The following is a 16697-nucleotide window of genomic DNA, read 5'->3' as shown; positions in this document are numbered from 1 at the left end:
TAATTTTTTTGCTGAGTGTGTAGAATTTAGTGGAACAGACTTGACAGACTTTTCATTTGGATATAATCACCTGAAAATAAGAACTGTTGTGTTTTTGTTACCTTACAATGAGCCCTTAATATATCTACATATGGGGCAGAAGGAGACATGTTGCGAGTGTCGCAGCCACTCTAGGTTCTCCTTCGGCACCAAACAGCACAAAGACAAAGTTAGCAAGTAGCTGGTGAACATAGTGGAGCATTTAGCAAGATATTTCCCACAGGAGATGATGGTAACACAACTCCTGATGAATTTGTATTTTTAATGTAACTAAATATCTATTGCATGTGTAAATAGGTTGACTGCTACCTAACAATATTGTATATTATGAGAATATGTCTGTGTTGTTTTTACAGCTTGTTGCGCTGCCCTACTCTTGCCACTTTAAATATTAATGCACTATCTGGAGGTCAGGACTCATACAGCTAACATAGTTTCAACAGCTTCAAACATATCTCTTTTACAAGTTTAAGATCATCTATAGCAGATTATTTTTATTCATATACTTGGTCAGTGAGTCACAAAAATAAATATTATAAACTAAATTCAGATCACATCCGAGAAGATAATATCCAGGTCAACTTGACATTTGATGAAGCTGAATAAAATTGTAATGGTCCATTTTTAGGAATTACTGTGAATGATGTCACTGGAGATGATTAGAGTTCTTTCTCTCAATGTAATATTTGGCCTTGCTGAGATTATTACATTTTTAACAGAATTAAATGTCTAATCATGCTCATTTCTCAAGTAAACTTGTTGGATGTGTGTTAGTGGTGTGGTTCTTTTCTTTACAAGCTTTTAATCATCGCAGGTAGGACTTCCCAGTACTGCAACAGTCAGGATTGCACTGAAGGTTGCAGGGATCATTAATTACTATGGGAAATAAACTACACACGGGAGAAACAGACAACCGGATCTGATCTGGATTCACACACTGAAATTCACCAGGACTTTAAAACAATTATAATTTAACAGCAGTGAGAGTAAACAGAGGACAGAGGCTAATGAGTCTTACTTTCATCCTTCATACAGGGTGTATACTTAACCTGTCTTCTTCCTCCTACCATGAGGTACGTAATGCTGGCCAGAATACTAATTGTTATGATTTCCTCGCTCTGAAAGACTCTGATAGCAAGCTTTTTTTGTACAGGATGATTGAGACTGAACAGAAAGGATGTTGTATTTAAATCACAGCCTTATAGTGATAAAAAGGAGAAAAAAACGACAACCTAAATGCTGCAACACCTGCAGCAATCTGCTTTAATTGTTCTACATCTTCCACGTCAGCACACCACATTCACATTCAAGAAGATTCACAAGACTTTCACTTGTTGAAGCACCTTCTGGCCTTTTGAACTGGTTAAACTCCAACATACAGATTCTCTAGGGCAATTAATTGGTTTCTTTTGGCATGTCGTTACATGCTTCGGGGGTGGGGGAGGGCACGATACATGACAGACATAGGGAGGTGGATTCCCATACAGATCAGACATGTTTTAATTGTGCCAGTGTCATTTAATGTGTTCGTCTTAGGAAATGCAGTGCAGAGAGGAGACTCTACACGGCTGAACATGTGCTCTTGTTGCTTTTCTATTCTTTACATTTTAATATATTTAACTAAAAGGAGACACATTAGTTTGGTTGATGGGATACATAATGTCATCCATTGAATGGATATTGGTCTAGTTTTATTTTCACTTCAACATTATAAAGATCATGTCAAACAGAGATTCAGAGTTTCATGTTAAAGAAATAAGATCTATCAGACGAGCTTCAGATCTGTGAGCTTTTTCGATATAAATCAATCATAAAGCATACCTAATGATCTCCGCCATGATATTGATGTTTTTAACTGCATGCTCGGCGGGACTCTCAACCGATTTGAAGTATTGGACGTGACAGCACGTTGAAAGCAAGTAATTATAGCATTACACGGTCAATTCAATTCACACCAGACATTCACCACTGACTGAGTGTGACTATGCAGGAGTTCATTGAGACAGTGGAGTGATTTCACTCTGCATAATGGACAAGGATAGTGCTGCAGATAGTTTCATAGTTTTGCTTCTTCTCCCTCCAGAAATTGAGATAGTCTTTGTTGCAACTATTTTAATTCAGAGCTTGATCATAAATTGCCTGCAAGCAGTCTGCAGAGAGAAGTGTACACCAGTACTCGTGAACAACATAAGGTGACTCGTGACAACACTTAAGTGAATGTGTTTGGGAACATATTTAGGGGAGATGAGCATCTGGTACTACAGACTCGCCAAGCACAACTGACATGACGCCCAGCTGAGAAGAAGGCTCCATCTTTACATCCATGTCATGTGTTCTTGTGGAGATCTCAAGCTGATGAAGTTCTGTCTGTACAGAAATAGACAGATCTTTGTTTAAACAGCAGATATTGAAAAAACTTCAGCAAATCACATCAGAGCTATTTGTATGGAGCGAAAAACGTTTTGTAAGAAAAAAGAAAAAAAAAGGGAAAATTGCATCATCTTTCCTCACCTGCAGAGATAGCTGCATGGATGATCAACGCAATGGAACTAAATCGTTCAAATAACATTAATAAACACCAAGGTTAGGTTGAGAAGTCATCATATTTCGATTTTTCTGGTTGCCTAATGAAATACTAAGTCCAAATCCCTTTGTTCCCACTCCAAGCAAAACTTGCTTGAACGCCTCTGATACATTCAGCTGTGTAGCATCCCGAGGAGAAAGTGCATTTATTTTTGCTCAGAAGAAACAGATGGGGTTCGGCTCTCCCTCCTGAGTCCTGTGACCTCAGGGTATTTATGAAAATATGAATGCATCGTTCTCACCAACCCTTGACGCTCCATAGGAAACCTACAGATTTTTTTAAGGTACTCAGACCATTTATGACACAATCTGAGTATTCTTCATAAACAGCAAGCAAAGCATAGAAGTCACTTGTATGGAGGATCATAGCCTGCTAAACACCAGGCAGTGTAAAATTCACAACTTTTATGAATGAATTGATCTTATCCAGTCACCATGTAGTGCCTGCTGTCAATCACAGACTGTCCTTTATTTGTTTTTCAAATGACAAATTGGGCAGCGGCCCCTATTGGGCGATCATTCACCGCTATCCAGTTGCGCACGACTTGGTGACATCAAGAAAAATGACTACAGCGTTGGTGTGACGACAGTGACGGCAAGTATAAATGCTGAGACGGAAACTTATCTGCTCATACCTCTAGACTTGGCCTTTACGGGTCACCAACCGCTACGAGAGACTGAGAGCAGCTATCATCACTGTCGGCGGTGCGCTCAACTGGAAGGAGAGAATTTGGATACTTTCCAGGTGAGTCTGGCGCACTTCACAATAAATCCTTATAACCCTTTTGTGTGTCTTTTGTTTTGGTGGCCTTGCTTCAAAATATCTGTATGCATTAAATTCATTATTCAAATCATTTCAGAGATTTTTTTTTAGAAAGTATGATATTCAGTTTCTTTCCGTAAATATATATTTTAAATACTGTCTGTGAGCTGAAGTGATTCTCACGTGTTTTAAGACTTTTTTAAAGATCGAATTAAATTGTGCGTAAAGAGTTGTATTTTGCACTGGACGAAAATTATTACCAACATAGTTTTACAATTCTTTTTGGAAGAAAAGACTTCAGGTCTCCATTTAACCAGATAACATAAATACAGATCTATTTTTTCAACAGACTAACAACTAAAGTACCATGAAGTCGACATGTCTGCTCATCTTGACTTCTGTCATGGTCTGCAACTTGACGGTGTCCAGAGGACAGGGGCTCCCTGCTGAGGATGAGATGGACCGAAGGACCATAGACGACATCATACTACAGAGAGCAGAGAGTCTCTTGTTACGGTCTATTCTCAAAAAAATGCAGGATGAAGACAGCAGAAGTGGTGCGTAAATCGTTTTCCTACATACATTTTAGAGGCAATCCGGCAACGATTACGGCATTATCGGTAGAGTGCCATCGATGTATTATTTTCAGTTTTAAACCTGTCATTAAATTACATTTTATGTTTCCCTGATATCGGCATCTCGTGTTTTATATAAAAATCTTTACAGGAAGTTACATTGTTTCTCGAAGCAACTTCTGAACCTCACGTCTACTTTTGGATGGTTTCCAGTTAGATAATTATAAATCATATTTGAAATAATTTTTTTGAAAATGGCAAAGAATATTTATCCAGTGTAACATGATTCAAGGAATTAGGACCATTTCGTGCGCACTTTACGCACGGCACAGGCGAACAAGAGAAACGCGTTTGTGCAGACAGTTGAAGCTTGTTAAAGTAATCTTAATCTTTTTTTTTCTCCCAGAGGGATTTTCCTCTCAGCCAGAATGGGTAACAAAACGACAACATCCCGGTAAGAGGTACAGTGAAGATTTGGAGAAGCGGCAGCATCCAGGGAGGAGAGAAGAAGACGAGGATGAACAGTACTTGGATGTTCAAAAGAGACAGCACCCAGGCAAACGCGAAGATGAAATGGACTCGTTCATGGAGCTCCAGAAAAGGCAGCACCCAGGAAAGCGCTCCACGATGGGACACATTTCTGAAAACCCTGTATTACTGCTGAGTGAACTTTCAAAACGACAGCACCCAGGCAAGCGCTACCTGGTGCTGCATAGCAAACGCCAGCACCCAGGTAAGCGCTTTCAAGAGGATGAGGATGACGATGGGGACTGGGATGCGGATGAAGAAGACTTCCCGGAGTTGGAAAAGCGTCAGCACCCCGGGAAACGGTTTTTGGATAACTCTAGTCCGGATTTAGGCACTAACAGTCCATGTGATGTATTGGACTCTACGAGCTGCAGCAAGACCAGTCTGCTGCTCGATTTTTTAGACAACATAAACAAGAGTCATGCCGAGGAGAAGAGACAACACCCGGGTAAAAGGTTTGCACCTGAAGATGACTTAGTGGAAGGAGAGTAGATTAAACACAAGAAGCTCTGGTGTGCGTGTACTGCTGTATTGTAAACAAATAAATGTGTAAATTAAGTGACCATAATGAATTATAAAAATGAAAAAATAATGTACATCATTAAACCTTTTGTGCCACGGTTTTTCTTTGGCAGTCACTGTATCATAAGCTCAAAAATATATCTGCTGTCTGTTTCTTTGGAGAGCTTGTGTGTGTACTCTAAACTTATTTGGACTGTAAATACGGTTTACATATAAGTGAGTATGTGCTCAATTATTATTATTATCATTAGAGAATTCTCATCATTTGTTAGTTATTTATTTTGTTAAAGAGGCTACTTTTGCTGACATAGAGTCCAAGGATGAAAGCATTAAAACACTGGCTCTATGAGGCAACATGCGCTTGCCAGTGCTGTAGATAGTGACAAGTTTACAGTTATGCATCAGATATCCCTTCATTGACTGATTTGTGTTTTATTCTTTTCTACTTATGTAAAATATAATGAATACCACAGCAAATATAATGTGTCATTGATTATTTTTCTATATATTATTGCATGGATTTAGTTTATTTATCCTCATGTTGTAAATGAAAAGCTGCCTTTGCCTTAAAGCCAACCACCAGTGTTTTGTTGGACAATAAAAGCATTGGGAAAAATGGTATTGTATCAGTTGTGATAAATGCACACCGGTTTAGAAATGTCTATCAAACTGCTGAGTCAACACAACCAGGTCTAATTAGTGTGTGGTCTGACAAAAAGCTGTAATCCTGTCTCAGCTTCATCTAGAATGATTAATGCACTCAATAGCGTCCGCAGAGTGTCAGGTATCCTCTTCTCTAATTGGGCTCATTCCATCAGAGCTTCTGAAGCAGCTGTCCAGAGGTCTGATCAATATGCAAATTATTCATCAAACATGAGAGTTAAAAATAGAGACTTAATGGAAGAGATGCTCCAACACATACACAACTTTAAACTCCAGCAGTAATGCTCAGGGCTTAGACTATTAAGCAGAGAAAAGTACAAAAGTAAGATTATCCAGAATGAAGCATAAACAGTTTCAAATGAATTATATTTCATGCATAAGTTATTATTTAAGGCTACTTGAAACACCTCAAAAAGCAACATAATATGTGGTCAGATGTGTCAGAAGTACATATGTACAGAAGTACATATGCCTATCTGTGAAAAGTATGACAGTGAACACACTCCACAAAACTCACACAACTTCACTGACTCCATCTAACTGATTTTTGTATGCTTAAAATGAAGCAAAGTCTTCTTGTTACTCCTCATCACAGGTGAGTTATGAACTATAAGCAGTTCAACCAAAGCGTGTTTTTCCTAAAGTTTTATTTGGAGGAGTTTTAGAGGCCATAAAAAGTTCTTAACAAGAAAATCACAAAAAGCCAGAAACGTACTTTATAAATAAAAATAATTTTCCATTGCAAAAATCTTTTTTTCTTTCTTTTTTATACCTTAAATCATTTTATGATATCTCAGATTTATGGTCCCGACCCCGTGAGCAGAAATTGCTGAGGTAGTCCCTCCAATTATACTTTCATTAGCTCACAGAAAAAAGCCTGTTAGGGGTCACGGGGCACAAATGAGCTTTGGGTCCCTATTGGCCCTCTATCCTTCCTATTCTCTGTGAATGTGTATGTACGCTGTTGCTGTAAAGTAAAGTGCACATGGTACACCACTCCACACGTGATATCTTAATCATGTTTTACCTTGAGCTTCAAAAACTGATCTCTAAGCTATGACTACCTGCCCCCTGGTTTACTGATTACTTTGTTGTAATTTGAGTGCAACTTTATTCAGAAATCTGCACTACATAAGTATAACTGAAACTGAACTGGGTAAGGAAGCAGAACCCACCATAAGGCTCTTATCATTTCACATGATATTGTGCATATTTCTAAACAAAGATTAATTTCTTCAGGCCCCTCAAGACCTGAACCCCTGCCCTTTCCTCATATCCAGCCTTCCATTACAAAAAAGGATAGGTTCATAATTTTTCAAGTCTGTCCTAAAATAATAGTCGGGTACCCAAATTAACACGTTTTCCTTGCTGTAACTCAGTGTGTGAGTTACTGTGCTCACCTCCACCTGTCAGCAAATCACAAACTTTCTGACAGACAGGAAGCAGCAGGTGACAGGTCCAACATCCAAACAGTCAGCGCTGGCACCTCTCACTTGTGTGTGCTGTCCCCACTGCTCTTCTTTCTCCACACCAACAAGTACAACTCAGGAGATCCGTCTGTTCGACTCCTGATATTCACAGTTGACACAACAGTCATCGGCCTCATCTGAGACAGAGATAAGTTTGCAGACAGATGGGAGGTTAACCAGCTGGCCCTGTGGTGTGGTCGCAACAATCTGAAGGTAAACACAATCAGGTTTTTGGGATCTCCCAGGACCTGAAGTGGGAGTCCAACATCAACACAGACAGCAAAAATGTTCAGCAGAGGATGTACTTCTAACGTCAGCTCAGGAAGTACAACCTGCCTCAGCATCTGCCTGTTTTACCCTGTGGTCCATCTTCCATCACTGTCCGATGACCAAACAGGTCAGAAACAGACCAAACCTGCAGAAAAGATTAATGATGCTGACCTACCCACCATCCAGGGTGTGTACACCTCCAGTGTCAGAAAATGGAAAAAATCTCTACAGACTCCTCACACCCTGGACATAACCTGTTACAACTTTTCCCCTCTAGTAGGCGTTACAGTACACTGTTCACCAAAACCACCAGACACAGGAACGTTTTTTCCCCTGTTGCCGTCACACTTAGAAACAGTTCACTCATTGTGGCACTGTGCAATAACCCTGAGACACTATAATATTGACATATACATATTTATTTAGTATAAAATACAAAATGTGCAAAACATCATTACTGTACATTTGAACAGGCTGCATTTACATACCTCCTACTATGTAAGTAATGCAAAATGTTCTTTTTCAGCATTCCTTTGAGGTTTTGCACTATTTGTATCCAGTTTAAAGAAACAGTTTATATTCATTCATGTATATATTCATTCCTTGTGTATATTTCTGAACATTATTGTGTTGTTATTTTGTGTAAGTACATTGAGAGCCACTAAACTAGATTCAAATTTCTTTGTTTAAATACACTTAGCCAGTAAAGATGATTCTGTGATCATTCTTCCTGTTTGTATTGACCATTAGAAGATCCCTGCATAATGTGCTTTGCATGTAAGTGATGGGGGACAGTATACAGCCCTCCTTCCATACATAAAAGTATTCTACGCTAATATGAAGCTTCATCAATCCAAGTTAGTCTAATCAAGTCCATATCTTTCAAAGTTACTATCTTTTTAGTGCCAAATTCCACCTTTTTGTTACAGTTCTTCACTGCAGCTAAACAGAGACACAAAGAGGAAATTAGTTATCAAAGAGACTGTAACTTTGGAAGATATACATTTTATTTGAAAAACTTAGATGGCTGCATCTTTAATTAAACTTTTAAATATATTTGGGGAGAACAGATTTCCCCCCATCATTTGGCATTATTTTGTAAGTGCATTTGGAGGATATCTATTAAAGTGTAGCTTTAAGAAGAACCCCTTCAAATAGGCTTTAAGTGTAAATGATGGGGGCCAAAGTCCACAGTGTGTCCACACAGTCCTTTTGAGCAAAAATGCATTTAAACTGATCTAATCTGAATCTTATACGAGGCTTCAACAGTCTGAGTTAGTCATAGCAAAAGGTTATCTGTCTCATTTAGGCCTATACAGTATGTTTCTCAGTGTTTAACTATTGAGCTGTGGTGCAAGTATAGTAACAAAAAGAATTGTGCACTAAAATAAACTGTAACATAGAAAGATATCTACTTTATTTAAATAATTTGGATGGCTGTAGTCATGGCATTAGTACCCCCAGGGGCCCCTATGGGCACTGAAGCTCATGTACCCCGAACAACTTTTATTTTATTCTGATTGGATAATGCTGCTGTTGAGTGGATACCTTGTAACTCATATTATAATATTATATTTCTACACATACAGTAAATATACACATACAGGTGTCAGACAGTGACCATAATTATCAACATCAAGATAATGGTCAAGCCTTCTGTCATTTTTCTGTAGGTCCCCCCAAAATCAAACACAACATCTCCAACATCTTGGATAATTAACAGCAAAGCAGCAGCTCTTACAAACCATAGACACAAACAAAAGCGCCTCTCGTATATGTCCCTCCTCTCTTCCCGTACATACCGACCGTCAGTCACATGACTAGGCTGCTGCCGCTGTCGAGCTGTCAAAGACAAACTGTCAACAACACACTTATTGTTTCACTCATCTGTAAGTATAAATAATCCATCATTGGTTGGTTTAGCCTCCGGGTATTTGTTTCTAGGGAAGTCGGAAGTTATTTATCTCCGCGGTTTTTTTTAACAGCTTGAGTAAAATAAAAAAAAGACGGCTGAAGAAAAGAGAGAGAGAGCAGCTGCTAGCATTTGAAGCTAACGACACATCCTCTGTTCAGTTTCAGGGCGGTCAGCTTCACCCAGATATTAACTAAGATATCTGTCTCTACTTAATACGCAGATTAGAGCCACTAAAATAACTGGCTGGCTGTTTTCAGTCAGTGAATGAATACTAATGCTACTAAATACTGTAAACCCTTAACTGATGATAGTGTTAGGTGGTATTCAATTAAAAATGTAAGTTTACGTGCATGTGGATCATTGTGGGTGCACCTATGAACCGTTGTTGCTTATTCAAACTTGCTTAACTCACTCTGGAGGAATATTATACAGGAATGAGCTCAATTGTGCAGGTTTGTGCGTGCAAGTTTTCTATTGTGCAGGTTTAATAATGATATTCTATCAAACCTAAATAAGAAATTTAACCTTTTTTTTGGATTAAACAATAACCTTTCAAGCTCTTTATATCTATGACAGACTACTGTGAAGCTGTTTATTGCTGTGGCACTGGCACTCCTCCTGCCTCTCATGCTCTAAAATCATAAAAGTCACATTGTCTCCACAGGTTTGCATGAGGGGCCAAAAGTGGCTGAAATTCACCTTCCAAACAGATTGCATGAATAAATCTGTGTTGTTAATTTTAGGTTGTAATATAACAGCTGGGATTCATTGTGTGTTACATATAGCTTCAGTCTGTGTCCCAGGATTATCTCTGGCGTGATGGAGCTAGCATGGAGTGGTTTGTACTCCCCTTGACATGTGGAGCAACGCAGGATCCCACCACCTCACATCTCATCTACAGCAGCACGGCCGATCACAGCTGTCATGGCCTCCAGTTACCCACCCCCTTTTGAAGGTACAGGTGAAGTGAAGGAGGGCTTTCTCTGCCCACTGTGCCTGAAGGACCTGCAGTCTTTCTACCAACTGCAAGACCACTACGAAGAGGAGCACTCTGGGGATGACCGCCATGTTAGGGGACAGCTGAAAAGTGAGTACTATGTACTCTACTTGGATACTCCGCTATAAATGTAACTTAAGGACACTGCAGTGTTGCACCAGGAGAAAATTGCTGCCAGGATGACTTGGCAGCTTGGTTACTGTAGCTTCTTGAGGACAGACAATAGATGAAAAGGGAAAATGATGAAATGTGGAAATTGGTTGGAAACTGCTTTCAGAGGGGGTTAGCTCTTTTGTTAGGGTGTCATTTTTCTCATTGGCTGGGACTACATTTGCGCACATAAATGAATAAATATAAGATATATCAGCTTTTTTTAATATAATATCCTTTCTGCATTTTTCACACATGGTGTTAAGTTGTGTCCGTCTTCCTTTCTTTGTGCACAGGTTTGGTTCAGAAGGCAATAAAAGCCAAAGATAAACTGTTGAAAAGGGATGGAGAAGACAGACCGGACACAGGCAGTTATGAGTCCTTCTACTATGGTGGAGTGGACCCATACATGTGGGAGCCTCAGGAACTGGGTGAGGCTGGAATACTGAGCTGTAAATTGTGTGGAAATAAATCCCAACTCTCCACTTTCTTTGTTCAGTTGGCTTCCTTCTTTCATAGCAGTTACTTTTCTCTTGTGTAGGTGCAACTAGAAGTCATTTGGACTTCTTTAAGAAACACCGCGCAGCCAGGATAGATCACTATGTCATTGAGGTCAACAAGCTCATCATCAGACTGGAAAAGGTGTGGTTGCATCAACTCATTCAAACCATTATTTTCTTCCAGTTGTTGTTACATTAGACTTAAAATGGTCTTAAAGGTGCCAACTCATTTACAATGAAAACTCTCCTTTCAGTTGACGTCTTTTGACAGGATCAACTCAGATGCCGCTAAAATCAGAGGTTTGTCTTCATGTTTTCATATATAGATTGACTCCTGTCACTGTTTGTCAGTATGATATATTTAATAACATGGAATTAATGAGTGCTTGCCCTCCTTTACAGCCATTGAGAAGTCAGTAGTGTCATGGGTGAACGATTCAGATGTCCCATTCTGTCCTGATTGTGGAAACAAGTTCAACATGCGGAATAGACGGCACCACTGCCGTCTCTGTGGGTCCATCATGTGTAGAAAGTGTATGGACTTTGTCCCCATACCTTTGGCCCGTACGTATGAAAAATATCTTGCAAACTGTATACAAATCATCACAGATCAGGCTGAAAGAAGACTTTTGAACATATATCCCAGTACAGTGAATTTTCTTTCTGTTATCTGTTCACAGAAAAGCTCATTAGTGGGACACGAGAGGCTTTGTGTGTACCTGGAAGCCCTGGTCAGTCCCAGTCACCCCCAACAGGAGGTGGCAGCAGCAGTGGCGGTGGGATGGGCTCCAGGAGAGGCAGCATCAGCAGCCTGAGCAGCGTCACGTCCATGCTGGAGGAAAAGGACGACGAGAAGATTCGCTGCTGTCACCACTGCATGGACACATTGCTAAAGAGACAACAGAAGCTGGAGGAGAAAGACCACATGCCTGACATAGTGAAACTTTATGAGGTTACTATTTAAACTACATGAAAAGTTGACACAGTTCTGTTCCCATTTGGAGTGCATTTCTTTGTTTTGCTTTCTTACCATTTTTAGTTTACTCAGTTGTATCCTTCCTGTCATTTTTTGTTTTTCTTTTGGTGTTTCCTGTTTTTCACTTGCTTCTAACTTGTCTTCCTGTCAGAGGCTGAGGATGTGCATGGAGAAAGTGGATGAAAAGGCTCCAGAATACATCAGAATGGCAGAATCTCTCAAGTAAGTCACATTTTAAAGATGCATTATTTAGTAAGCATTACTATTGTCAGAAATAGTCTTTTGATTATTTTAATCATACTGTAGATAATTCTATCAATTATTTTCATGATCAAGCACTAAGAATTGTTAAAAAACAAACCAAGGACAATCATCTTGTTTCTTGTTTTGTCCAACTAAAAGAAAAACAGCCAAGGTTCACATTTGAGAACCATTTTTGCTTGAAAGATGACATAAACCATTGATGAATTGTTAAAAATAGTTTCAGATTAATTTTCTTATGTTTATAATTAATTAACCAATTTTTTCAGCTCTACTTTTGAATTTTAATTAGAGAGTCTGTTTTATTGCTTACTGTCATGGCGTTATGCTTTTCACAGTGCCGGAGAAACCACATACAGTCTAGACAAGGCTGGTGGACTGAGACTGGAAGTACAGAAATACTACGAGCTAATCGATGCCCTAAGGTAGGCGTCAGTCCTAACTTACTGTTTTGAAATTGTACCAAAGACCTCAGTCATGTTTGTCAAATATGGGACTTTTTAAAATATTAAATGGAGTTCTGTGTTGTTTTCTTCTCAGTAAGAGGATTTTAACACTAGGAATTAAAGATGATCCACCTCCACATCCAAAGACACTCCAGCTGCAGAAGATGGTCCGCTATACAGCCACGCTGTTTGTCCAGGTGAGACTATAAAGAAATAGATCTTTCCATCATTCACATGTATTCCTGTTCCTGAATTCACCACGTAATTCTTGTGGTCACCACAGGAGAAGCTGTTAGGTCTCATGTCTTTACCAACTAAGGACAAATATGAACAGCTGAAAGAAAAGAGGAAACAGGAACAAGAGAAGAGACTCCAACAAGAGAGACTGGTGAGATGGTTAACAGATACTTCTCTTGTTTATTTATTTTTCATCAGGGGGACAAAATTTGTATTCTTTCAATGTTTCCCTGTTCAACAGGCATCCCAGGAGGCTTTGAAGAGGAGGCAGGAGGCTGAGAAAAACCGTCCATCTGCCAGCACCAACGGAGAGCTGCTGCAGGCTCCTAGAGCTCCACGCATGACCAAAGCTGGTGGTTGGTTGCCCTCCTCAGATTCTACAAATGTACGTAGCGAGCTGGAAGACCCCCTCCTGCAGCAGATCGAGAACATCCAGTCATTCCTTCGTCAGGCGCGGGAAGCTAAGAGGGCAGATGAGGTAGCGATGCTGGAGGAGAACTTGAGTCAGCTGCAAGACGAATACGACCAGCAACAGACCAGCCTGGCCATCACTCTCTCCCAGAGGCTGGCTCGGGAAGAGAGTCTGCAGCAAGGGGAGCTCAGTCGCCTGGAAGCTCGGGAAAGAGAGGAGAGGGAGCACCAGGGCCCCGCTGTGAGCTCAATTCAGCCTTCCTTCACCTGGGAGAGGTCTCTGGATATCGGCCCGGCAGACGGCTATCAGGAAGAAGAAGACCCAGCAGCAGAGGAGTTGACTCCAAAAGCTGAGAGGAGCCCCTCATCTGTTAGAGCATTCCCTGCTCTCACAAGCCAAGAGGAGTCACCTCCAAGGTTGAGGAGTTTAGGGGGGCATGTAACCCCCCCTGGTGGTGAAGGAAACAACAGCAGCCCCCTTAACCCTTTTGATGAAGAAGACTCTACCCCCGTTGAGGAGGATCCATCTAATCCCTTCTTTGAGGACATCAAGAAGGAACACAAAGAAGTATCCAATGGAAAGAAAGAATACAACCCCTTTGATGATGATAACGATCAGGAAGCTGAGGGGGACAAGCATGTTGAGACAGCACCTAGTAACCCCTTTGAGGAGGAGGAAGACACTGATGCAGGCAACCCTTTCATTGAGGCCGGTGGGAATTCACCAGGAGCCTCGACCAACCCCTTTGACGGGGAGGATGATGACGAGGTCTTGCCTGACGTGGACCTGATAGAGGAGGAATTGCTGCTGCAGCAGATTGACAACATTAGGGCCTACATTTTTGACGCTAAGCTCAGCGGCCGTCTCGATGAAGTGGAGCTTCTGTCAGAGAACCTGAGAGAGCTACAGCACACTCTGCAGGAACAGAAGAAAAAGAAACACTGACACCTTTCCCTCAGAATCCCTTCATCACCTGCTACTTACCAAGTCCTGCAAGGTTAGCTCTGAGCACACTCGTTTTAGTTTCGGTGAGGCACCTAAACAGAAAGATTAGGTTACTTCCAAAATTAAATATGTACTAGGCCTCAGTAGTCTGGACTAACTCTCTCTCTTAATTTCCTAACATCTTTCTAAACCACTTATGTTGTACAGGGTCGCAGGAGCTGGAGCCAGTCCCAGCATACACTGAATGAAAGGCTGCATACAGCCCGGACAGGTTGATTTTTAAGCACTGCAAGTAAAAGTTCATTTGTACAGGCATGTCACAGACAATACTGACCCTGTTGCACATTTATACAATGGAAGACCGAAGAATGCCATTTATAAGACAGTTGGATGTTTTTTTTCAGTTGAATTCGGTTGTGGTCTTGTGGAAGTCAGAAGCTATAAACGATATCCAAATGTAACCATGGCTTAGGTTAAACAAATGGGGGGCCATAGAGCGACTAATGCATGTTTAATGTCTGTGCTGTAGACTTCTGTAGTTAGCCAAAAACTGTTTAAAAACATGCTGCACTGGGTTACATGTTCCTTCATCTCGAAGAGTATGAGCATGTTAGTTTGTGTAACAGCGATCACGTCTTCAGTCTCCGGACAGAACTTCTGTGTAAGGCAGGAGCCAGTACGCATGGTTGGTTTACAGAGCTTGACCAATTGGTTGTGCTACACATCACAATCTCTAAACTTTAAACATTCTACATTGTAAATATCTTTAGTACAGATTCAATAGGTTGTGATATGTAGCACAACATACTACTGACGCTCTGTAAACTCAACATGGTTATTGTCATCTGCCTTACATAGAACTGCTCTCCAGAGACTGGAAACATAAATGCTGGTATTTGTCTTTGGAGCCGATCTAAACAAACTAACCTAACCAGAACTCTTTGTGATGAAGGAACATGTCACCAAGTGCAACAGTGTGGCTCACTGAGGTGTTTTTAATAGCAACAACGGAGGTCTACGTCACAGAGGAACGCTATATGTCTACACATGAGTTCACTGTTTGACAATATGAAAAATATAGAACATCACTAGTCATATCCTGTTAGGTGAAAATTTCTTATGAAAGAACTGTTAAAACGGGACTACGATGTTTAATGAGAAATTAAATTATACTTTTACGACCATATTTGGGCTGCTTACTGTTTGAAGGAAAATAATCATTAAATAAATTGATAGACATTAATAATTAATCACTGGCTCAGCATTTACCGTTTTAGTCAGACCACTTGCACCTCTTGTCGTTGCAGAGCCTGTGACCCTTTGTACCACTGATTTGTGAGGGGGAAATTAATAGGCACAATACACAGAATTAAGCCATTGTTGTCGCTTTGACCGTCACTCATACTGACTGTGTCTCCATGATGGCATGATCATAAGGAAAAAATGTTTATCTTTAATCTAACTGTTAATAACTACAGGTAAATGTGTAACATCCATGACTTTAATTGAATATGTGTTCTAACAGTGGTTGATTTCAGTGAAGGTAGCTTTTTCTTTCAATTCAAATGAACATCATTGTTTGGATGATCTGGCAGATTCAGTGCTTTTTTAAATTTGAATATTTTAATTTTTTTGCATCTTGTCTATGTTATTGTTGGTATTGGCATGGTTTGCATTTTAGATCTTTATTGTAAAGAAAAAAAACAAACAAATGCATTTCAAATGTGACAGCGAGCCAAGAGAACATCTTTCTGTGCAACTCCTACAGGTTGTGATCTTATCGTTTACAGTGACACTACTGATCCAACTGAGCACTTGGGTTGCATAATTTATGTGTCTGCATTTTTTGGCCTTTCTGTCAAGCTAGTAACCAACCTTGTCTTCCTGCTTTTTTTCTTATACATTTTGAACATAATGATAACATCTCTCATGCTGTCAGCCAAGATCTGTATGTAAGGCATGTTATCTGTGCAGTGGTTTCATCTAAGACGTCCATCCAACCAGCTCACCCACTACGCACCTTGTACATACTAAATATTTGCCAAGACACTTTGTAGGCAACTTTAAGTCAACACTTAAGAATTCATTGAAATCCATGAGTATGCAGAAATCATCTTTGGGTCAAAACATCATTTTAAACACAAGAGTTAGAACATTTTCCGTCAGACACATATTACACTACATGAATGCCAGCAAGTATTATCACTGACAGTGCTGCTACGTCTGTCCTTCCATGGATTTGTCATTGTGCTTTCCTGTCCGTCAGAATGTCCATATTTCTCTCTATCGCTCTTCTTCTGTCTAGCTGTGATGTCCAGACCATTTTAAGCAAAACATGTAACACACTAAACGTTTTTTTGTGACAGTGTGAACAACTTGAGGCATTTCTTAATGTGTTAGCAGTTGATTTTAACTTTGGAAGTCATTAGGGTTAACATCTCTGCAT

At 40.1% G+C, this 16697-nt stretch overlaps 2 protein-coding genes across 2 annotated transcripts; both read left to right on the top strand.

The window, feature by feature from the left end:
• Window positions 1–3752: 3752 nt before the first annotated feature.
• On the top strand, window positions 3753–4980 carry trh (thyrotropin-releasing hormone). The gene is made up of 2 exons (XM_053317601.1): window positions 3753–3942; window positions 4367–4980. Exons 1-2 carry the CDS (start codon window positions 3753–3755, stop codon window positions 4978–4980), a joined length of 804 nt encoding a protein of 267 aa, XP_053173576.1.
• A 4263-nt stretch (window positions 4981–9243) lies between these two features.
• LOC128357270 (rabenosyn-5) lies at window positions 9244–14950 on the top strand. Its single transcript, XM_053317579.1, has 12 exons — window positions 9244–9301; window positions 10113–10414; window positions 10771–10905; window positions 11016–11116; window positions 11229–11274; window positions 11377–11538; window positions 11655–11926; window positions 12102–12172; window positions 12550–12636; window positions 12752–12854; window positions 12941–13045; window positions 13136–14950. Exons 2-12 carry the CDS (start codon window positions 10252–10254, stop codon window positions 14249–14251), a joined length of 2361 nt encoding a protein of 786 aa, XP_053173554.1. The 5' UTR covers window positions 9244–9301; window positions 10113–10251; the 3' UTR covers window positions 14252–14950.
• The last annotated feature ends 1747 nt before the right edge of the window (window positions 14951–16697 follow it).

Source organism: Scomber japonicus, chromosome 4 (assembly GCF_027409825.1).
Source record: "Scomber japonicus isolate fScoJap1 chromosome 4, fScoJap1.pri, whole genome shotgun sequence".
NCBI lineage: Eukaryota > Metazoa > Chordata > Actinopteri > Scombriformes > Scombridae > Scomber > Scomber japonicus.
The sequence above is the reverse complement of the archived record's forward strand: the minus strand, read 5'-3'. Positions and strand labels throughout refer to the sequence as shown.